The sequence below is a fragment of the Podarcis vaucheri genome (genome assembly GCF_965113315.1).
Source record: "Podarcis vaucheri genome assembly, chromosome: 8".
Taxonomy (NCBI): Eukaryota; Metazoa; Chordata; class Lepidosauria; order Squamata; family Lacertidae; genus Podarcis; species Podarcis vaucheri.
Window position 1 is genome coordinate 11,859,057 of NC_138766.1, and position 24,381 is coordinate 11,883,437.

At 43.7% G+C, this 24,381-nt stretch overlaps 1 protein-coding gene and 1 long non-coding RNA gene across 2 annotated transcripts in view; both read left to right on the plus strand.

Moving 5' to 3' along the window:
- Nucleotides 1-24,381, plus strand: part of LOC309538945 — a 115,914-nt gene that overhangs the window by 57,186 nt on the left and 34,347 nt on the right. The gene's annotated exons all lie outside the window — the stretch shown is intronic.
- Nucleotides 5,364-24,381, plus strand: part of LPCAT1 (lysophosphatidylcholine acyltransferase 1) — a 46,522-nt gene continuing 27,504 nt past the window's right edge. The window contains exons 1-2 of the mRNA XM_082234737.1: nt 5,364-5,859; nt 23,139-23,281. Of these exons, the coding sequence (XP_082090863.1) occupies nt 5,689-5,859; nt 23,139-23,281 (314 nt within the window). The 5' untranslated portion in view covers nt 5,364-5,688. The remainder of the gene's footprint in view (nt 5,860-23,138; nt 23,282-24,381) is intronic.

A 24,381-nucleotide genomic window follows, 5' to 3' on the forward strand; every position in this document is an offset into this window, starting at 1 on the left:
AAGCCATGACACAAAAAAATGGGGCACCCAGCTTCTAGCCAAAAAATGTAGCTCTCAATCCCCTCAATTCCACCAACATGGAAACATACAAGGTAACATAGTTTTCATTATCAGGCAGCAAAGTAACAACAAAACCGTACAAACTCAGAAAGTGTAACAAAGTAATTTTAGATACTAAACTCAGGCAAATATTTTTAGTACCACATTGTTTTAAGACCTGTTTCCTGCTTGGTTGGTTTTCTCCTCTTCTATAGAAGTAACAAGTCAGCTACTTCTTCGTGGCATTTTCATTGGTTCCAATAAAGCCAACTGTGGAGTTCGGAGGGGATTTCCCCCCTGATGCCAACACTAACTACCTTTTGCTTTTTATATGCTTTGGGGAATACTGAATCCAGACATTCAGAATGGAATCTACATCCAGAAGAAGATGGCTTCTACATCTGAAGATGGATTTTGTAAATATGGAGGGTTGCATTCCCCTCCAGCCACTAGCATGTGCTACACAACTTGGCTTCAATTGACTCTTTTTTCCACCCACCTACCCTCTTCCCCTGGGACGCGGGTGGGGCTGTGGGTTAAACCACAGAGCCTAGGACTTGCCGATCAGCAGGTCAGTGGTTTGAATCCCCGCGACGGGGTGACCTCCTGTTGCTCAGTCCCTGCTCCTGCCAACCTAGCAGTTCGAAAGCACGTCAAAGTGCAAGTAGATAAATAGGTACCGCTCTGGCGGGACGGTAAACAGCGTTTCTGTGTGCTGCTCTAGTTCGTCAGAAGCGGCTTAGTCATGGTGGCCACATGACCCGGAAGCTGTACGCCGGCTCCCTCAGCTAATAAAGTGAGATGAGCGCCGCAACCCGAGTCAGCCATGACTGGACCTAATGGTCAGGGGTCCCTTTACCCTTACCCTCTTGCTCAGGAGAGGTGCAAAGAGCTCTGTCAGGGAACATCACAGCAGGTGATATAGATGTCTTCTTTCTCATTGATGGCGAACATGCCCACACCATCTTGGGGACCTGTCTTTTTTTTCTGTGGTTAATAGATGTGGCAATCATTTTGTGTTATGCCACACCTTCATGGCAGCTGTATTTGTGACTGGTGCCCACAAAACCTTCTCAATATTCCAGATGTGTCCATTGTCCCTAACCCCTGCATTAAGATACAGGGCTGGGCTGGGAAGGTTCGATTGAAATACGCACAGAAATAGTTGACAGGCCCAGGCACATTCACAATATCATGGCCAAAGCAACTCAAAACATTGTGTTGAGGATAAAATTGGGGAAATGCAGACATTCCTAAGATTAGACCGTGAATGTCAGAATGTGTGCCTAACAGCAATGGGAAAAGCAAGCTCTAAGGGTAATATGGAAGCCTTTGTACATTCTTTCCATTTTCTATAACCTGTGAGATTTTCAATTGCAGCAGCTCTTCAGATAATCTTTAGCAGAAAGCAGGAGAAGAGTGAAGTGGTCATTTGCAACCCCTGTGTTTCTTTGTACTTCTAAAATATATGCATTGCTTTCCTGCCTGATAGGGCTCCAATGTAGTGTACAACTAATACAAAACATGATACAATATTGATAATAACTATCTGTTACAACAGCAGCAAGAGTCTTGATAGCACAAGAATGGAAGATTGAGGAAACCCCGACAAAAGAACAGTGGCAAGAGAAATTGATGAACTATGCAGAACTGGCGAAACTGACATGCAAACTGTGAGATAAGGACAACTGTGACTTTAAAGAATTGGAACTTTTTACAAATTATTTAAAAAGACAACAAAATGAACTGGACTCCTTGGCCGGTTTTGAATAAAAATATACACAAATTTATTGAGGGTTAATACAGCACAGTGGTGCCTCGCAAGACGAAATTAATCCGTTCCGCGAGTCTCTTCGTCTAGCGGTTTTTTCGTCTTGCGAAGCAACCCTATTAGCGGCTTAGTGGATTAGCGCTATTAGCGGTTTAGCGGCTATTAAAGGCTTAGCGGCTATTAAAGGCTTAGCGGATTAGTGGCTAAAAGGCTATTAGCGGCTTAGCGGCTTAGAAAAGGGGGGGGAGCGAAAAAAAATCTGAACACTTGCAAGACGTTTTCGTCTTGCAAAGCAAGCCCATAGGGAAAATCATCTTGCGAAGCAGCTCAAAAACGGAAAACCCTTTCGTCTAGCGGGTTTTCCGTCTTGCGAGGCATTCGTCTTGCGGGGCACCACTGTAGACAGATAGGATGTATACAATTTTACAATATGCAAAGAATAATATGAGTTGAGAAATCAGAGAGAGGAGCTGAGGGAAGTCTCAGGGGGGAGGGGGAAATAATGAAGATGATTTGTTTTGATAATTTGTTGTTGAAATTGTTAATATTTTTTTAAAAAAAAATATTGATAATAACTATCATTTTCAATAGGCAGCTTTTTGCTATTCCTATCTACACCATGCTCAAAAATCTCCCGTTGATGTAGGTTTGGGTACAAGGAAATGTTTCTAGTACACACACAGGGGAGGAGATTTGTCTTTGATTTCTAGCACTCCCTGTTCTCTATGGTAAGTGGTACTTTGCTTCTGGAGTAGGGTGCTCACATCCAGAAGTGCGCAGTTTCTGCTTCTCAAGGTTCAAGTGCCATATGTTCCCATCACCTGTTCTTGAATCATAATTAAGATCTGAATGCACAGATGCAGTTTTCTGTTTGTGTAAGGGCCTTAATAATTAGATATGGGAAAAGCCTAATGATCTGGCCCTGTACGGTGATATCAGAAGAGCTACTGCCTGACTACCAGTTAAGTTTTAACTTATCAAGTTAATAGGATCTTTGTTTTAAATTACAGTATAATATTTCAAGCTACGGTGTCTTTAAACATGTTACATAGGCTAGCACAAACTATATATGGGTGGCTAAACGTAAGGTTACATTTTAGATGTAATCTACACATGGAGAGAAATCACATGGTGCTGAGAGGAACTATAATATCTCAAACTTGCAAGGGCTAGATTGAGTGCTGCCCCATAAAAACATCCCTCTACCAGGGAAAAACTGTCCCCACTCCAGGTTGAATTCCACTCAGGAACTTGCATGTCATTCCCACGCATGTGTCAATTCACCCTAAAGTAGGATTGCCGTATTTCAAACAGTGAAAATCTGGACAGAAAAGCTTTGGGGCAAAAACTCAAAACAGGAACAAACCAAAAAACCCCACAATTTTCCAGCTAGTTTTATGGGAAAACAATAAAAATGGCACTGCCTACATGGGCTGCCATACCCCTGGATTTTCCCGGATATTTGACTGATTTCTGCCCAGACACTGCTGCCGACTGCACTATTTTTAGTATGTCCAGGAAAATCTGGACGTACAGCAACCGTACCCTAAACTCGGGAAGAGTTACATTTTATATGTATGCCACCAGAGAACAAGGCATGGTATAAATAAATATAGAATATTGATTGCTGGCATCCATCTGTCTCAAGAGACAATGGAAGAGTGCACCATTGGGGGTAAAGTCAAACCATTACAGCGCCTTCTGTGGTTGTTGAGACTGATATGGGAGAGACATGTTTTGTTGCAGCTGGGGCAGGTGAAAGCATCCAGTTTCATGGTTACAGCGGTCATTCCTCCTCTGGTCACTGCTGTGGATACACGACTATCTGTCTCCCAGCCATCCAGTCGAGGGAACTGCCCACTAACAGCGCCTGTCTTAACTGGATTGAGCTTCAGTTTGTTAACTTTCATTCAGTCCATTACTGAGGCAAGGCATCGATAATTCAAACCTCTTCCCAACTCTAGATTAAGCAATGCAAAGTATCTACCACCACCTTCCTGGGGTTGGCATTCATATCTCCAATATGAATTGGGAGAAACAGCCACCTCTTTTGGTGCACGCTTTTGCAGGAGTAATCCCAATTTAAATATAAACTAGTTTACCTAATTTACCTATCCATTCTTAAGGAAATCAGCCCTGAGTGCTCACTGGAAGGACAGATCCTGAAGCTGAGAAGAGAAGACTCCCTGGAAAAGACCCTGATGTTGGGAAAGATGGAGGGCACAAGGAGAAGGGGATGACAGAGGACGAGATGGTGGGATAGTGTTCTTGAAGCTACCAGCATGAGTTTGACCAAACTGCGGGAAGACAGGAGTGCCTGGTGTGCTCTGGTCCATGGGGTCAAGAAGAGTTGGACATGACTAAACGACTAAACAACAACAACAACAACAACAAATTTACACTGTGGGTTAAACCACAGAGCCTAGGGCTTGCCGATCAGAAGGTCGGCGATTCGAATCCCCGTGATGGGGTGAGCTCCTGTTGCTCGGTCCCAGCTCCTGCCAACCTAGCAGTTCGAAAGCACATCAAAGTGCAAGTAGATAAATAGGTACCGCTCCGGCGGGAAGGCAAACGGCGTTTCCGTGTGCTGCTCTGGTTCGCCAGAAGCGGCTTAGTCATGCTGGCCACATGACCCGGAAGCTGTATGCCAGCTCCCTCGGCCAATAAAGCGAGATGAGTGCCGCAACCCCAGAGTCGTCCCTTTGTTGTTGTTGTTGTTGTTGTTGTTGTTTAGTTGTGTCCGACTCTTCGTGAGCCCATGGACCAGAGCACACCAGGCACTTCTGTCTTCCGCTGCCTCCCGCAGCTTGGTCAAACTCATGCTGCTAGCTTCGAGAACACTGTCCAACCATCTCGTCCTCTGTCGTCCCCTTCTCCTTGTGCCCTCAATCTTTCCCAACATCAGGGTCTTTTCCAGGGAGTCTTCTCTTCTCAGGAGGTGGCCAAAGTATTGGAGTCTCAGCTTCAGGATCTGTCCTTCCAGTGAGCACTCAGGGCTGATTTCCTTCAGAATGGAGAGGTTTGATCTTCTTGCAGTCCATGGGACTCTCTAGAGTCTCCTTACCTTTACCTAATTTACTTGTGGGTAACTAGCTCTGGATTGTGAGCAAATTGCAGGGCCTATTTTCTGTTTCGGCCGCCAGTTGCTGTTTTGACCACCATTTTCATTCTCATTCCACTGAATCCCATCCCTTTGCAGGGAGAAGCCAAGGTCTGGGCGAAATCGACACAGAGAAAGAGAGTGGGTGAAGCATCGCTCTGCAAGGTTCACAAGTTCACTGACTCCTGCTCGCAATCCTAACAAAGGTCACAAATGCCAAGTTTGTTGGGGTTACAGTATTCCAAGCAGGTGGCCTTCCTGGGGGAGGAGGGAAACCCAGCGCCCAGAGGTCGCCTCACAGCAGCCCACTGGGCCCCGCCGAGGCCTTGCCTTCCCGCGCCCACTCGCCCCTCAGAGTCTCCAAGCGGCGGCGCCGGGGGCTTCCCGCCCTCCGCCCCCATCACTGCGCCCAGGACGCATGCGCGCTCCGGAGGGCGGGGCTGAAGCCGGGAGCTCGGCGCGGCAGCGGCAACAGCGGCGTCTGACACAGCCGCGCATCCGCCTCCTTCCCTCCCTGCCGGCTCAGGGAGACCAGGCGGCCGAGCGCTGCTCCGACACCCTCGCCACGACACCCGGCCCGGCCTAGTTGATTAACCGCAGCGCCGAAATTGCCTCCCTCTGGCTCCCGGCTCCTTGTTTCAGAGGAGAGGCATTTCCCTCAGCTTCACCTCATCCCTTCCTCCCTCCTCATCTCTCCGCTATCCCCTCCCTCCCTCCCTCTTCTGACCCAGCGCGCCCATTTTCTCGCTCGGCTTTTCCTCCACTCGCATCCCTCGCCATGAGGCTGAAGGGCCGGGGATGCTGCGCCCCGGGCGGAGGCGACGGAGGAGGAGGAGGAGGCGGCGGCGGGGAGGAGAAGCAGCCACCGCAGCCGCCCGGGCCGGCCCCTCCGCCGGTGCGGAGCCCCTTCGCGCACCACCTGCGCTTCAGCGCCCTGCAGAAAGCCAAGGTGGGTGTGCGCGCGCGCGCTAAGCTAAGCGGGGCATGTCTCCTGTCTGGAGGCGAAAGGGGCGAAGGAAAGCGCCGCGCGTAGACATAGATAGGGGAGTGCGCGCGCGCGGCTTTTCCTCTCCACCCCCCCCCTCCCCAAATAAAGCATGTATGTGTGTATATCTTCTCCCGCGCGCGCGCCCGCGAGGCAAGACCCGCTCGTGTGTGCGCGAGACGCACGCGACGAGGGGGGTTGTATTGCACAACGCGTGGAGACGCCGAGTTGCGCGCCCGGCGGAGGGGAAGGAATGAGGGGCTGGCGCTTTTGCGTGCGACGCTGCAACCAAATCGCACCAGTTCCAGTCTCCTAACCGCTAACGCAAATGGTCTTGAAGTCCTCCTCCTCTCCATCATCAGGCTGCGCCTCTGAGGAGGCCTTTCCTTTCCTTCACCTCTCCGCTTTATTTCAGCCTCTTACCATCTTCATGATGCTTCTCAGTACAACAGGTGCCTAAAGCCCTGAGGCCTGATTTTTTTATTTTTATTTTTTGGCTTGGCCTCCCAGGCAGAGCCAAAAGATTGCAGTAAACTGGCACCCTCGACTCTCTCAGGCATACCTAGCAAGGGTGGATCTAGGGATCAAGTGTGGATCAGTCGCACTGGACAGCAGAGCTTGTGAGGCGCCACAGCAGTTGCCACAACTATGAAGTCCAACACAAGGGGCGCGCGTCGGATTATGATATGGCACGGGGCATCACTGGTATTTGAGGCGCCAAGGTCCGCCGCTGTACGTAGTGCTCCTTGCACCCTTGGCAAGGATGGGCAGGGTAAAATTGTGTACCCCGCCAGATGGGCAGGGTATAAATAGTGTTGTTGGCACACACATATGGGGGGGGGTGTCACTTTACCACAACAGCCGTATTAGAAATTACTACGTTTTACAACTACTCCAAGTGTCCAGAGTGAGGGTGGCGAGGCGAGGAGGAAGGGTGATAAAAAAAAATTGCACGCCTTTGTGTGAGAAAGATGGGAAGCTTCTGTGTTCGATGACGCCATGACAGCAGCGGCACATCACCACAAACATATACAGTGGTACCTCTGATTACGTTCTTAATTCATTCTGGAGGTCCCTTCTTAACCTAAAATTGTTCTTAACCTGAACCACTACTTTAGCTAATGGGGCCTCCCGCTGCTGCCATTCCGCCGCTGCATGACTTCTGTTCTCATCCTGAAGCAAAGTTCTTAACCTGAGGTACTATTTCTAGGTTAGTGGAGTCAATAACCTGAAGCATATGTAACCTGAAGCATATGTAACCCGAGGTACCACTGTACTGCACATTATACGCCCCATAGCGTGGCAGGTGATTTCTGCAGCCCCCCTGGGCCTGGGTCCCATCGGGACCGGTTTCGCCGACCCCTAGGTACACCTCTGCCCCCTCTATAGGCAAGTGCTTCCCATGACCTCCCATGGCCTTTTCCCAAGGAAGATCTGGTAGGAAGTGCCTTAGGTTGTGGCTACTTCTTGAAGGTACCCAGAGTGCTTTCTTCCAGTGGCATCCAACCCTTCCTTGTCTGCCTTAATTGGTCTGGAGTGGGAAAGACAGATGGTGGGAAGTTTGCCTATGCGGCTAGGCAGTTCAGGCATCTTGGGCAATGTGGCTGCCGGTGCCAAATAAGCCCCAGACTCCCTCTAACCTTTGGAGCTGAAGAGGTGGGGCAGGGATTGTCATGCGGTTACTAAGACAGTCACCCACCTTTCCCACAGCTTCATGCCTTGGGAGGAAGACTGGCTGCTCACAGTCTCCACAGGACAGCACCATGCTTTGTCATAGTGAATGTGGCAAGTGGGAATTGCTGGAGCCTGCTAAAGCCTACTCCTAACCAAGGTTCTCAGAAATAAGGCTCATTCTCAGCACAGCTGATTTGTAAGCATGCTTAGAATTGCAAAGTAGTCCAAAAGCAGTCCTGGAGTTGGGACTCAAGAGAGGCTCTGGTGTTCTTCACACCTCCTATTCCTTGTTTGTATGATGAGAAAGACCATCTCATGTCTTCTCATTTGTGTCAAGGAAATAAACAACTATCTTACTTTTAGAAGACATCTGAAGGCAGCCCTGTTCACAGAAGTTTTTAATGTTTGAAGTTTTATTCTGTTTTTAGACCTCTGTTGGGAGCCACCCAGAATGGCTGGGGAAACCCAGCCAGATGGGCAGGGTATAAATAGTGTTGTTGTTGTTGTTGTTGTTGTTGTTGTTGTTGTTTGTAACAGGGACTGTATTAGTGTCCAGCCCCTGCCTCACTTTAGTGCCCTTAATTTTCCTGCACTGTCCAAGAACAGAGACACGAGGTTTGATAAATTCTCCTCGCTTTATTGAGGTGCCCATATCAGAATCTTCCCTGGGCCATATACGGCTTTAAAATGAAATATGATATCTAGCCACCATAAATCATAGTCCTATCTGATCTTAAAAGTTTTTGTTACATTGGAACAAACTGGCCTCATTTAGATTCTAGTCTTCTGTCCATAATACCTAGCACTAGATGTTCATAGAATGTCCAAAATGAGCACAGGAGAAGTTATGGTATTCTACTGTGCCAGAACAATAGTAGCATACCAGTGCTGAAAAGATTTGCCCCATAAGGATAGCACCCAAACTTACTTTTTTCTCACCTCATGGGACCAATATTTTGGCAGTCCTCTCAGCTGCTAGGCATCTCAAGGACTTGTTGGCATGGGGTTCCTCTAATCAATGTTTGTGCTATGCACACTGATTCCTACTTTCTGCAAGCCAGTTGTGACTGCTGTTTTGACCCATACTCCACTTGCAGAAAGAACAGCAAAGTCCATACAGTTATACTATGCAAACTTTCCTGCAACCTGGTACTTTTTCTTAGGCACTGTTTCCCACACTTCCAGCTGAATGATGAAAAATGGTAGTGCAGAAGTGAACATGGAGAGGAGAGAATTGTCCAGTATCACTTCATTCGTAGCTTCTGGCATTTGCCTTCCTCTGACCAGAGGATACACTTTTAAATTTTGGTAGTATGTTGCATCAGGCATCTTTCATAATCATGTCTAACTATGTTTTGAACACACACACACACAGACAGACAGCGCAACCACTTTTCTTGGAAATAACAATGAATGACACCTGGAAAGCACTACATAGACTATTTTTTGATCTCTTGTGGCAGTGAATTTTGTACGCTAACATTGTATTGCATGAAAATGCAACTTCCCCCCATCTTAGCCCGCTTTAAATTTCCTTAAGTATTCCTTAGTTTATTGTCGGATGGAGAAAACTTGAGCAATAACCCTCTATTCACATTTTCCTTGATTCTTGGCTATACTTCTTTCATTAGTGCTTTTTTCCATTGATTTGTTTGTTTTTTTAAAAAAACGAACTTGCTTGAATGATACAAAATCTTATCTTTCTGTGTGCCCTTTTCTAATTCTGCTGGAAGGCAACAAGAATTACACATGAAATTAAAAGGTTTGTCGCCAGTAGGAACGCTCTGGCAGTTGCTCTGACAACTTCTCATGTGGGCTAGGAAAGAGGTGACTAACCTGTGTCCCTCCATATATTGCTGGGCTCAGGCTCCCATCAGCTCCAGCCAGCTTGCATGGTCAGGGATAGGGGTAATTGTAGTTCTGCAACATCTGGAAGGCCAGAGATTTGTCACTCCTGGACTAGCACAAGAAGAGGATGGCAATTAGCAGACTAAGTCACAACATAAATGAGTGAAGCCTCCCCCCACCCCCCACATGTGCTGGAGGGCTGGGCCATGGGTGCAAGCAGCAACAAAAATATCTGGCTAATAAGCCAGGTAAAAACTTACGGACCTCTGTGAATGCCCCAGTTTTGGTTTCCAACAGGCATCTGGTTGGCCACCATGAAGCCAACAGGCTGTTTTTATGTTCTTATAGAACCACTATATTTTCTGTGTTACACCATAATCCACGCTAGAGAAGTGTAAGCAGAACTCTACTCATATAGCAGTGCCTTCTCCCATCTCCACCCCTACTGTAGCCTTCTTAGCCCCCTGAAAAGCTGCTCTTGAGGGTTAGGGGCACTCCCCCAAATATCATGCAATGATGAGACCACAGTAACGGGGGGGGGGGACAAGTGGAAATCAGGATCCCATCTTCTGCCCCCTTCCCAGTTGCCTAACCAATGTTTAAGAAAGATGCATTTTGCAAACTAATTAATTGTTTACTGTATATAATGTTTTTTAAACCATCCTGTCTTCAACTGAATTGATTTCCTGATTGTAGAACAGGAATTCTCAGAATATCTATAGAGGCAAGATGTATTGATATAAATCACTAAGAAGAAGCATGGTTTAAACCAGGTTTCCCATTGCAACTTCATGTGGTTTCTAAACTGTTATGCATACTAATTGGTTAATAGATTTTGGTTGGCATCTGTCTGTCTCAGGAGAAAATGGAGAAGTGTATCATTGATATTAAAGCACATTTATGTACCACTCTGCAAAGTGTTTATATTATCTGGGAATGTATGTTTTGTATATGTGCGCGCACACAAACAAACAAACGTGGGGCCAGTTTTCTTGCAGCTGCCATAGTCTGTACTGGTGCATGCTGCTCAGTCAAGCCCACACTTGGCTGTTCAGTTTTGAGAGCTGGGAAGCTGGCTTAGCATTACATACAAACTAGCGTTCATGGTTTGTTCCTCTCAAGCAAACCATGAGTGGAGAATCCAGGGTCTAGAAGACAACTTTAAACCATGTTTTTACATTCTGACTTCCTTGGAAGCTATTAACCAGCTTCCCAGTTCAATATAAGCTATGGCTGACTTCTCCCACACTCATTCAAAGTGCACAAAGGTTGTGCACACATTTGCTTATTAAGTCAAGGCTTGATGAAATTCAAACACGGTCTCTCCTTACCTAATAGCTACCACCAGCCAAATCCTACCATGGCTTGGCGAGGGTATAGAAGAGAGAGGTTGAGGTGGAGCTGGACACAGGTTCGTTGATGGAAGCTAGTGGCCAAGGCATAGAGAAAGTTACTGTAGATTGGACTCAGGTTAAGAGGCAACTAGTCTGGATATGAACCTTCTTTGTGTTGGTGTAATAAGAATGTATCAGATGGATTGCTATCTCAGATTTCTGTACAGTACTACATTTGCCAAATCTTATTCATCTTAAAAGATCTATTTGTGTTCCCATGGCTGAATCACTTTGGTTCATAGTCATCTTGTGACCAAGAACCAAGTACCATGTTTCTCATCTGTGGTTTCCAGCTGATGAATCCTCAGCAGACAGGAAAAGTAATCATTACCAGCTTCCAAATGCACGTTGGCATCGCTTATGGGGCATTATCCAGCAACAGTTAAGTATTCCTAAAACCTATACATTATAGTGGAATAGTTGACCTCCTTAATTTTAGGTGGAGTGTACTTGGAAGTTTCCATCTTAGCTTCATTGCTGCACCCTATACACATAACAGTTAGCAATGCTCACAACCTTCTGGTGCACTAACTGGTACCTGTTGGTTTCTGGAATTCTTGCAAAGAATGCTAGATAGCTAGATCTAGGGTCATCCTGTGTGCTTAAGCAAGACTCTACTCCTTCTCATCGAACATGATTCATTACGCCTTAGCTAATAAGAGATCCCGAGCATGCTGCCTTGATTTGTAAATTTAGAATGCATTAGTGGACAGTGTGGGGTCTAGTGCAGGGGGAAAAACAAATCACACATTACTGAAATCTCTAGCTCACCCCTATTGTAAAACTTCAGCCACTAATCCTCCATATTTCTGAAAAATACTGAATATAATAGATCCTAAAACTTGTGCTTGGTAGAGTATTTGTTAAGTCATTTATGTGGGTTATGATTTCTAAAAAAGAGATTTTCGTATCACAATAGTTGCTCCCTTAAATAGTGTGTTCAGCTGCTGAGTGCTGACAAAATGTAGCCGTTAAAGAAATTGGAGTTCTTGTTGAAACTGCACTGAAAAGGATATATCAAGAACTCTGGCCAAAAGTTTCAATATAAGGAATAATTCCTACTCAAGAGTTGAAATGAAAAACGTGTATATTCTGCTAAGAATAACAGTTTGAAGCTAGTAGTAAATTTAAACACAACGTGTAAGTACGATAGTTTCAAAGTAATGGTAAGTTGGATACAACGTTTAATTCTTTTATGTTTCTTTTTCGACATTTGTCTTAGATAATTGCATCCAAGTTTTCTTGCGTTTCTCTGCGTGTTTAAATGATACAGACTTCCAACAGATTTATAGTCGTCAAAAAACCGAGCTGAAGAAGGCGTGTACTCCGAAACAGGGCCCTGTCCTGGTCACCACTACTGAGTCGTACTTCTGATTCACACTCCGGATACTCCTTTTTGGCCCTAATTGATCCTTTATTCTTTATTCTGATCTTATATAATATGGACTCTTTTTGACTGATATTGAGACTTGTATAAAACAATTGTTGTACACTGGTATTTCATGTACCTTTGTACATGTACTGTATATTTGAAACTACATTATTTCTGTATTTAAACGTTGTATCCAACTTACCATTACTTTAAAACTATCGTACTTACACGTTGTGTTTAAATTTACTACTAGCTTCAAACTGTTATTCTTAGCAGAATATACATGTTTTTCATTTCAACTCTTTGAGTAGGAATTATTCCTTATATTGAAACTTTTGGCCAGAGTTCTTGACAAAATGTAGCCAACAGAGGGACGCTGAGAAACAAAAGGAAAGTATTAGAGGGACCAGAAAGTATCAAGAAATAACAACAAACAAAGCAAAATTTTGAAACACCAGAGTATGGGGCAACCCTCCACCCACCATAAGCCCTATAAGCAGATACTATGTCTCAGATTTTGTTATATTTTGCCTTTTGCATTGATAACTTGATTTTTATGTACAGCACTCAGGATTCACACTTTGGCTGAACATGCACTTCATAAATTTTCTAAATAAATAAAATGAAAATTAAAAACTGGGAAAGGGCTGCCTGCAAGAAGAGGTTGTGGCTGTCTGCATCCCTTAACAGGTGGGAGGTGAGAACACATTGCATGTTACATTGCAGAGGTATATGGAGGGGTAGTGCCTCTGGTGGGGGACACGTCGTGCTCCTTCTGGGGTGGTTTGTCCACCCCACCCTGTTCCCCACTCTGCACTAGTCTCTCACCTGTGGCTGCTGGAAGCTGTCAGCATGCGACAGCGACCACACCATGGGAACAGCTTTGACTGGCCAGCTAAACCAGGTGAGGGCAGCTGATGGATCTCAAAGCCTCATTGAGTTAGGGACTTCCCTGCATATGAAGACAAGCTCTGGGTAAGACCAGTAGTGGGTCCAGTGGTCAAGAAGGCGGTTTCTGCACTTGCAGAGCAAAGTGAGGGGTAGATGGGGCTTGTCAGCCTGGGAAGGTAGCCCATCTAAGAGACGGAAACCTCTGATCCTAAACCTCTGCTGCCTTGTGGGACATCTTTGGGAGAAGAAGGGGCTAAGGAGCAAACCCTACACAAATCTGGAGTGGAGTCTTATACACCACCTTTCAGAAACTCTTGTAGCCAAGGTAGTGCCAAATGTATTGCTCTGCTTTCCTTTGCACCCCACCAGCGAGGCTCAGAAGGGGGTCTTGACATCTGGGCAGCCCAGGACCTCCATACACACTGTCTAGGCTTGTGCCCCAAGTAGGTCACTTAAGTGCTTCTAACGCAGCGGTTTGACTTCACCCACAGAGGAGCACTCCATTGTCTCTGAGACAGACAGATGGCAGCAATACATTGCAGCACTTCGTTGCAAGTTCCACTTGTTCCCTCTTAATGGCCAACTAAACCAGTTCATGAGCCCCCCACCCCCCCAAAAAAAACACACCAGGTGGTGTGTTTTTTAACATATTCTTTAGATCTGTAATGGGGTGCCTCTAAGCACCATGGTGCCCTCAGATATGTCCCTTGGCCAAGACCTACTGCCCCTCCCCGTTCTTATAAAATGAGTTTTCCTGGTTTCTTTTACCATGGGTGCTGCTGAGCTGGCTGGAAAAGAAAGTGCAGGCATTCATCCACATCCATCCTCTTAACTTCTTTTCTTCCAGAATGCCCCATGTTGGGTTGCCTTGCTTCCATTTTGGTTCGTTTTGTGGCAGTTGTTGGCATCATTATTATTTTCTTCTTCTTCTTTCCTTTTTTGTGGGTTTGCCTACTTTATCTTTTGAGAGGGAATTGCATTTCAGCTGCTTTTTCTTTGTTTGTTTGGAAGACACTTTGCCTGGTTTTTTTGTGGGGGAGGGTGGCTCACTTGCCCTTTTTTGACAGTATTTTGTGTGTTCTTGGAGTGTAGATGTGTTGCCTGTTTTGGTGGTCTGATTTTCACCCAGTTGTTTCCTGTTAAATGGGTATCTTGTGGTGCCCATTGCAGTTTCTTAGATTCCCATGCATACTCCCAGGGGCAAAATTGACATAGGAGTTCATAGATGTATGTAAATTGAGAGAGAAACATATTTAATGAATGTTAGAAAACTGTTGAAATGAAGTTATATGGCTTTAGCAGAAATATTATAAGGAATCAAAGTACAGATAGGTTAATAGACTATTAAAGGAAAAAAATAAGGTTAGAATGAGTTAAGATAATTATAGGATAGAAAACAGAGGAGGATGGAAAGGAATTGCTGAAATAATTAACAGAAGTGGAATACAAAAAGGGAGGTGTGGGGAGGTCGTGGAAATAAGTGAATGAAAGAAGGGATAATGAAATTGGAGGATTTATCTTATTGTCTTAGTCTTGTTTTGTTAATTTGATGTGTTGTATTGTATTGTATTGTATTGTTTTTCTTTTTCTTTTTCTTTTTTTCTTTTTCTTTTTTCTTTTAGTGTTTTTGGAAAAATAATAAAAATTTAATAAAAAAAGAGAGAAATATATTTGTTTCTCTACTGCCAATTCATAAAATGACCATGGTGGTGTTCAATTGAAGCATTAACACATTACAAAATCCAGAACAAATGATTAAGGCTGAATCAAATTAATTCTCTGAAAATACTTGTTGAAACAGAAACCTTTTCAGCAGGCGACAAAATGTCAAAATTCTTTCTTAATTCATTAGAAGCAGTGTTCCAAAGTATGAGTGCCACTATGCTAAAAGCAGGCATCCCCAACCTTCGACCCTCCAGATGTTTTGAACTACAATTCTCATCATCCCTGACCACTGGTCCTGTTAGCTAGGGATCATGGGAGTTGTAGGCCAAAACATCTAGAGGGCTGCAGGTTGGGGATGCCTGGCTAAAAGCCTTAGTTTGCATAGAAACCAAACAACTATGTGATAACTGTGGAGCAGTTAGGAGGGTTTATCTGGGTGATCAGTGATCTGGCCAGTGTATAAGGAACAAAGTGATTCTTCAGGTAACCTGGTCCTAGGTCATTTAAAACCTAACAGTAATATCTTGAACTTAGCTCAGCAATGTATTGGCAGCCAGTGCAATGCAATATGTCTCTATTTCCCAGTTCTCAGATCATCTCTCATAACAGCCTCAGATGTAAAGAACTCAGTCTCTTCATATATTTTCTTCTCAGAGGCACACTCAATTGGCATTTATTGGTGTATGTAAAACAATATCAAAGTATGTTGGTGTTTTGCCTACTTCTCTTCAGTTTTCCCTTTGTACTAGTACTGATGAATATCTCTTCCCATTGCAGGTAATAATTTTTATCATGAAGTATTTGAATCCTAAACTGATTAATCTGGCATTTATTTTGCCCAGAGAGCCAGCTGCCATTTTCAAAGTTATCCAATTAGTCTTGGCACCTTCTACATGTGATGAACCCATGCTGCAGTACAGTCTGTTTGTAATTTCCTGCCACATCATTAATTAATCTTTTCTCTGATATCCATTCCAGGGCCTTGCATACCACCAAAGTTAGCTCAATTGGCCTCTGATCATTTGAATTGGTTCTATTTCTGGTTTTGGATGAGATTAAAGGTACAACGTTAGATATTTCCTATTCCGTAAGGTACCGTTGCTGACTTCCCTGAGAACCTGACTTTATGGGCAGGGTCATAATAAAATGTTTCATTCTTTGGTTCCTCCCTCATAAGATGGGCTTTGCCAAGCAGGAAACAGGATATGGCCAATTTCCTTCGGTGTCAAAAGCACAAATAACATTTCTTACCCCTGCCTTTGCTGCATGGTCTCAGTAGATCCAATCTAGGTTATGGCCGTGGTTTCAGCATTTAAGAACAGCCCTGCTCAAGAAAATTTAATCTACTCTAGCATCTGTTTCCAACAGTGGCCGTCCAGATACCCCCAGACAATGTAAGAACACATTCATCCTCTTCTATAGTAGCATCATAGAGGATCAAGCGCACAGAGCCAAGGGGTATTCCTGCACAGTCAACCTTGCTCTTAGCCGTTATTGGATGGCTGTGCTTTGGAAGGACCCCTGCCGTACAGTTGAGTGGTGCAAAAGTCTTGTCCAAGGGGAGAAAAGCTTGCTTGAATGAGGCAAGAAGGGAAAGGGTAAGGGCGCTCTTCGCGGTTCCTCCCATTGGTTTCTAGCAAAACAGTAGCTCAGGAAGCCACCACGAAAGGTTCAGTGGGCTGGGCCTCTCCTGACTCATTCTCATTCAAGCTCTGGGTAGGACACTAATAGTTTCTTGCGGGAAATTCTAAAAGCACGCCATAATGGTCTTCAGCACATAGTCGTAACTGCACAATCCTATGTCAACTGTAGAAAAGGCAACCCATCTTAGTTCAAGGGAAGCTGTATACGTCTACATGACTTGCTCCTTCACAATGTGCTCCTCAAACTGTTGCAACATAGGATTCTGTTTAGGACTATTTTGTTTAAGTGTGCAGTTTTTATGAGCCTGGTTTTTTAAAGGTAAAAAAGAAAAAAGGGTGAACGCAATTTCTATACCTTCAGTTTTAAATGCTTAAATGATTTCTAGCTCTGTTATATTTTACTCCAAGAAGACCCATTTATTGCTGCAGAAGCAATCACTCAGATCACTTTTAAAATAAGAGACTGTTAAGTATTTTGCAGTCTCTAAGTGTATCTCCCTGCCAGTTTTAATAGTGGCATGGTGACTTCTTGTTTTTGAATTGCTTCACAGTACACTACTTAAAATCTGCACTCAGGAAGTTTATTCCATGTCTAATAACATAATGTGACCATATATAGATGTGTATAATATGCTGGGAATCTGAGAGCAGGTCTAGTATACATGTGTGTAAATCTTTTCTTGTTTACATATTAAATGTGGGAGTGTTTTGTAGGAGCATTCACCTGACTTTAAATTGTAAAGAAGGAAGTCTCCCTGAATATAACCCATGCCCTACAAGCAATAATTTCTCCAGTCAGAAGAATGCTTGGCAAGGACAGAAAGTAAAAATATAAACTTTTTTTGGGGGGGGGGAGGATGACAACAAAAAGTTAGGGCTAGTGCAAAACCTTTTAACAGAATAAAGCATTGACATTAAATCCTACTCAGTAAGGACCTCTAGTATTTCTTCCATTAGCAGGAATTATTGGTAAAAAGCTGTTTTTTTACTGCATCATAGCTGTCTAGGAAGATTTAGGCGGTTAGACAACTTAAGTGGTTTTAAACAAAAGTTGTTAAGAAATGTACTCAGAATTTAGGGAATTTCGTTCATTGCACTGAAAAAAAGGTGTACTTTTGGTGAAAGGCTTAGTTTTCTAGTGTGAAAATCAAAGGTTTGTGTCGCAGTATTAGATACAGCAGCTGAGGCATATTGCTGATAGTTCTAAAGGTTTTCTGCAGGTCCCATATATCTTAAAGAACATACTTACTGCTTCAGAGTGAAGATGGTTGATTTATTTTTCTGGTTCCAAGCAACTGGACGTAATCCTATTTTTCACAACTTTCTATTGCTGCTATAAATAACTTCAGCATGCCATGTTACTTTTCTACAGAATATACACTATACAAATTCTATTTTTTGTTGTATTATATGATGTGGTTTTGACAGTGTGCATGGAGAAAGTAGAATTGTTTGGCCTTTCTTTTTTAACCTGTGAGAGCTTACATGCCCTCATCCTTTTGATAGCTGGTTTTGTCTGTTGTTCGACTGAGATAGCATTTTAATGCCACTTAATCAGTCAGGCAAACTGATCCTTCGGGTAGTTCTCTGGCATAAATATTGAAACGAACGGAGTTTGTTAACAGATTCCTTGACCTTGTTCGGTTCAGGTAACATAATTCTGAAGCCCAAATCAGTTCTGAAAGCTTAGTCAGATAATTCTTGTTAATGATCAGTATCTCATAATCTAAATTCTTTCTTGCGTATCTGAATAAGGCTGCAGTCCTGACCTCACTTATCTAAGAGTAAGCCCCATTGAATTAAATCGGACTTAGACTGGAATAGATGTGGTTAGGATTGCACTGTTAGTGTGATGTTTCTTTAAAGCAATCTTGTGTTGAACCAAGTACATATTTGTTGCTGAGGCAGTTCATATCAAGGTCCTTAATTGTAAAGTTTAATCCTGTGCAGCTGCAACTGCTTTCTGGTTGAATGTGTTTGTAAACATACATGCCATTATTGGTAAGGTAAGGTGCTTCACCTGTGGCTTTTAGTATCTGGGCACTGGTTTGTGTGAATTTCTTTACATCAACCCACCAGTGCATTACCTCTTCTCCTATTGCAGTGAATGAATGTTGTGCCCTCTGTTGTAAGAGAATAAGGCTGCATACACAATATTTCTTTGAAGCACTTTTTTTTTTCTCTCTCTCTCCCCCCCCCCCCCGAATTCTGGACTCTGTCGTTTGCTAGGAGTTGCTGGGAATTTGTAGCTGTGAGGAGTAAGCTATAATACCTAGAATTATTTGAAGGAAAGAATGTTCTTCAAATGTTCTTTAGAGATATACGTGGTCTGCTTGCAGCCTCAAAAACAGTTGACTGCATTTCTGTCACTGTGTCTAAGCTTGCAGCTTTGAATCGGAAGAAGTTAATATTAAAATTAATTGTGCTATCATTATGCAACTACATATGTAAAGCCGTTCAGCTGAATATGCTACAAAAATAGTTTGATGCGTGCCAGGAGCCTCAGCCAGCAATCTTCTTCTGTTTGTTCTTTAATGGCCTATTGTCTTGGGTATTAACAGTCTTACGACTGGAGTATACAGTTCTGTGCTCAGCCTTTTACCACTGTTCCTAGTTATTGCAAGACACCACAGACTTGCTGGAGGAACTGCAGTCCAGAAATGCCATTCTGGCCACCACAGATATATGTAGAAGTCCCAAACACACATTTTCCACGCAAAGTTGGGCTATAAACCATCAGAAACACTAAGCAGTGGCGTATCTAGCTACTGAGCTTAATTGTTTTGTTTCACAGTTGCAGGTAGTCTGCATCTTCAAGTTAGTGGTCTTGCTTCAGTGTTGCCCCATGGAATACTTATTGCTGAATTAGAACAGTCTTTCCTTAGTTCCTGACCTCAGTTGCCTCTCTGATACCTGAATTGCATCAGTGATGACATCATAATCTAGTTCCATAAGCACACAAACAAAATCTTATACCATATTGATGGCTACACATACCTGTATGCTTCCAGCTGCCATCCATAGCACACAGCACAATTCATTGTCTGTAACTACCCCCTAGGACGGGAGCCACAAACTCATTAGGGCCTGTGGGACATTTGATAATCTTAAACTGTTAATGGGCACTAACAGAGTACCGAGTTTGCACAGAAGAAAACTGCTGGTGCTCAGAAGGCCACCCCCTCAAAAATAGCCATCTCCCAAAACAAATAAAAGACAAGAAGCAAGTGCACACACAAAAAACCCCAACCACACAACCCCCAAAAAGCAACAATGACAACCCACAAACCTTTAAAATTTTTAAAAAATAATAATGGAAGGGGGCCTTGGCAGGGACTGGTGGGTGGGGTGGAAGATGCCATAATGGCCTAAGATACAGCTGCATTTGCTCCAGTCCTTCAGGCAAAGACTGGCAGGATTTACATCAAGTATTATTGAAACTACAGTACTGGCTTGAGCTACAGTACAGCAGCATCCACACACCCCAGCCACACTAAAGGGGGTTGGATTGGGCAGAAGCATCTGGTGTTCTGCCTGTTCTGCCTGCTGACTAGGTGAACGGAAATGGCACTATAGCAGGATCCTTGCCAGCAGCAATCTGCAGAGAATTGCAAACTTGGGCTTCCAGGGAGGGGCTGAGGCAGCCTGGGGTCTGCTGGCTCCCAAGCTGCTCCATCTTGCAGTCACTAGATGGCAACATGCGCAATCCAGACTGGAACACCAATTTGCCTGCCTTCTCCCCAGGCCAGCATCAGTGCACCATAGTTTCCAGGCAGGTTTGGAGTATGGTGTTGGTTTCCTCCATTGGTTATTGAGTATTAACATTTCATATGGAACAGATGCCCTTGGGAGGTGGTTGACGCTCCTTCCTTGGAGGTTTCTAAGCAGAGATTGGATGGCTATCTTTCATGGATGCTTTAGTTGAGATTCCTGCATTGCAGGGGGTTGGACTAGATGACCCACAGGGTCCCTTCCAACTCTATGGTTTTGTGAAGTGTCTGATTTGTGTCTGTGCATTTATCCTTTTGCCCAGACGCAGTCTGGTTTGGTCTGTCAGAGTTTTCCTTTGTCCATACTACTGGTAGTCTTCACCCTCTTCAAGATATACTTGTGAGTTGCTTGGTGTCCTCATATTCTGTTTGATACATAGGCAGTGATGTAACAGCTGTTTCTCAGTACATGATGTGTTACAATGCAAGAGGTGGTTTTTCTTTCATTTCCTCATTCCATGCAGCTATTTCTCTTTTTAAAATTCTGTTTACTTAAAAACTTGACCAGGCTGCAGCACAGCAGTTGTTACTGGTGTGGCATAGGTACAGAGAGCATAATCTTACAGATCTATAGGCAGAAATCAGTAGAAATGATATTAAAGCTCACTTGTTTTGTATGACTGCATCATAAAGTCTTTCCTTCCACTGCCAAAAATAGCTTACAATCTCTTTACTACATGTAGTTCCAAGTATTGTGATGTAAATAATATGGGGACGGACAGAGACAGGAAGGGTAACTGAACTGTAATGGGAAAACAGCCAGTGCTTTTCTATTTGTATTAATTATATAACAGAGTTTTAAAAGATGCCATGTTCACGCCGCGTTTCACTAAGATCGTTCATAGTGGGTTACTGCCGTATGTGTTCTCAAATTGTCAATCTTTTACTCAGCTAGAAACAAATTCAGGCTTCTTCCTGGATAGCAGACAAATAGCTTTCCAGGTCAATGAAGCATTAGTTCATCTGTGTTGTGTTTGAGCTTACGATGCAATTAGGTGAAATTACAATGGCTTGTAATATCAGATTTCTGTTGGACTATGACTAACGTTGGATATCACCGTGCATGCCTTTGCTTGTTAAAAACTTGCAGAAGCTTATTGGAGCAGACTAGATGTGCAACTAGATGTGTTTGCAATCTATGTATTAGCTACAAGCACACTAATACCTTGTGTACCAAGGCATTTTTGGCAGGAAATTGAAAATTAAGATTTGGTCACTCCAGTGGGTTTCTCAGAGTTTACAGCAACTGTACCAAAAGTTCTAATAAATGTTGACTAGGAACATAAGAAAAGCCCCCCAATGCACAAACCAAAGACAGTACAGGTAAAATATAGTCAATGTCGCTAAGTAGCCATTTATAGCTTTATGAGCCATGAATTTTAAGCCCTTTAAGCTTGTGGGATCACTTTAGCCCATACACGTCATACCCAACCACTTCAGTCTGCAGAACTGGCAACTGTAACAGGTGCCATGTAATATTTCCACAGTTGTAAGAAATCCATATTTTAGTGTGGCAGGGCCTGCCCTGTAGAACTCCCTGTCTATTGACATCAGGGAGGCGACTCTGTTGTACTACTGTCTATGCCTTCTTAAAACATGTTTTTATTTAGTCAATTCTATTGAGACCTGTAGGTGTTGATGTGCTTTCATCTATTTTACTGTTAATTTTAATTATCTTTATTTTTATTGATATTTTTAATTTTTCTGGTAAATCACTTACAGCTTGGCAGTATATGCATTTTGTTAAGTAAAACACATTTTGTCTAATCCTCTTTTAAAAGTCATCCTGTTTGGTGATCATCACTGTGTATTGGGAGAGTGAATTCCATAACTATGCACTGTGCAAAGTGATAATTCCTAGTACAAATGAATGAAATCAGGGTCCTTAGTAATTTGGAGTGGATCTACTCTAAGAAGCAATTATTAACATCACTATGCTAGGCAACAGAAGTCAGCCACGTTAAAGGAAATCTCTCAGTGCTCTTAACTCTGTGTGGACTGTGGCACCAACCACTGTGGGGTTTATCTGATTCTAAAAACTTTTCATTTCCCCACATACAAACCCCATCTTGAAATCATTGCAAACCCCACCTTGAAATTGCTCTGTGAGTATAATTGCGTTTGCTGGGATTTCTTCATTCCCAATTTGGACAGGGATAGAATCAGGGTGAATGGGTGCCATAAAAACTAAGGTGTGAAAAGCATGGCTGCATAACTATTCAATCTAGGTGTTATTTCAGATTCTTTCTTCAACTTATTTTCCCTTACAACCTGTCCTGAACCTCTTGGAATGTGGGGGGGGGGTGGGAGTGGGGGGAGGGAGGAAGAGTTCTTGTGTGACGCTTCCTGCTTGCTCTTTTAGTCCACAGCTGGAGAAATGCTTTTGGCAGAGTGTTGTATATGTGTTTGGCTGTGTATTCCTGCTTAACTAAATCAGGGGTCAGCAAACTTTTTCAGCAGGTGGCCGGTCCACTGTCCCTCAGACCTTGTGGGGGGGGGCGGACTATATTTTTGGGGGGGGAATGAACGAATTTCTATGCCTCACAAATAACCCAGAGCTGAATTTAAATAAAAGGACACATTCTACTCATGTAAAATCACTCTGATTCCCGGACCGTCCATGGGCTGGGTTGAGAAGATGTTTGGGCCGGATCCGGCCCCCGGGCCTTAGTTTGCCTACACATGAACTAAATCATCCTGGGGAATACTACAGGCTTTTACTAAACCAAAATTGGGAATACATCCAGAACTGTCAATATTTTCTTGCTACTTCCAATTACTTAAGATTTGGTAAGAAAACGAGTGTTTCATGCACAATTTTAAGCGGTGTCTACTTCATATAGGTACCGTTTTGGTGGCTGTCGTCTTTGTTATAATGTGTTAGATTTACCTGATCATCAGCAAAAAGCAACCACGTTTACAGACGTTGTTTGCCTTGTGTCTACAGTCCAATCTTAAAAGAACCAAAATCCTTGGATTTTTGCAGATTGCCTTCATGACGCTGACCCTGTTCCCCATCCGGCTGTTTTTTGCTGCTTTCATGATGTTGCTGGCCTGGCCTTTTGCATTCATCGCATCCATGGGACCTGCGGACAGAGAAATAGAAAAACCCCTCTCCTGGTGGCGAAAGTAAGTCACTGAGCCCATTTGGGTTTGCTAACATCTACTTGGAGTATACGGTAATTCAAGAAGTGAAATTGGCACGGGTTGCTAATTTGATATATTTCTCCTCATAGCGGTGAAACTGACATATTGCACAATAAAAACATTATTTCCCCCTAACGATGAATCACTTGTATATTTAACCCCCAGTGGCAGCTGTCTGTACTGAAAAGCATCTTGGAAGAGGTGCTGGCATTAAGCAGAGAAGTAAGCTGGTGGGGGAGGAGGCAGCGTTAACCTTTTTGCAACCTTTTCCTTCTCTGCTGCCTAACCTTCCTCTGGAGGTTCTGGGCAAGCATTTTTAAGACGAAGCACATTTCTGGAACCTCACAAGGAGAAATGGGTAGGTGAGGTTTTACAGGAGGGAAAAGGGTTAATCATTCGTGCCTCTCTCACAGCTTCTGTGCTGAAGCTCGCCCCCCCCCCCAAGCTGGTTTTCACTACAGAGAGCAGCTATCAGGATTTAAATAGGTGCAATGTGAATGTGAACAGTTTATTCCCCCTGGCTGATGTGCGTTAAGTTCAGTGTCTGTCCTGATTCTTTTTCACTGCGTCCCCATTCGCATAAACTGCTTAACTGCTTTATTTGGTACCCGAAGATGAGTTGCCGGAAGTGTTTACAAGATCTTGAGGGTGCTTCTTCTTCTGGAAGATTTTCCATTATCTCTACGTGCTGTGCTGTGCAATGTTAATCCCAGGATTAATGGAGGGTACATCTGATTGGTTGAAAACACAAGAGAGTTGCTGAGCAATGCTGTCTTTCTGTACCCATGAATAGTCACGAGAAACAACAATATCGAAAACCGTGCCCTGTTATCTCCGTGGGATGGTTTGTCAGCTTAGAAAAGTACCGTATTTTTTGCTCTATAAGACTCACTTTTTCCCTCCTAAAAAGTAAGGGGAAATGTGTGTGCGTCTTATGGAGTGAATGCAGGCTGCACAGCTATCGCAGAAGCCAGAACAGCAAGAGGGATTGCTGCTTTCACTGCGCAGCGATCCCTCTTGCTGTTCTGGCTTCTGAGATTAAGAATATTTTTTTTCTTGTTTTCCTCCTCCAAAAACTAGGT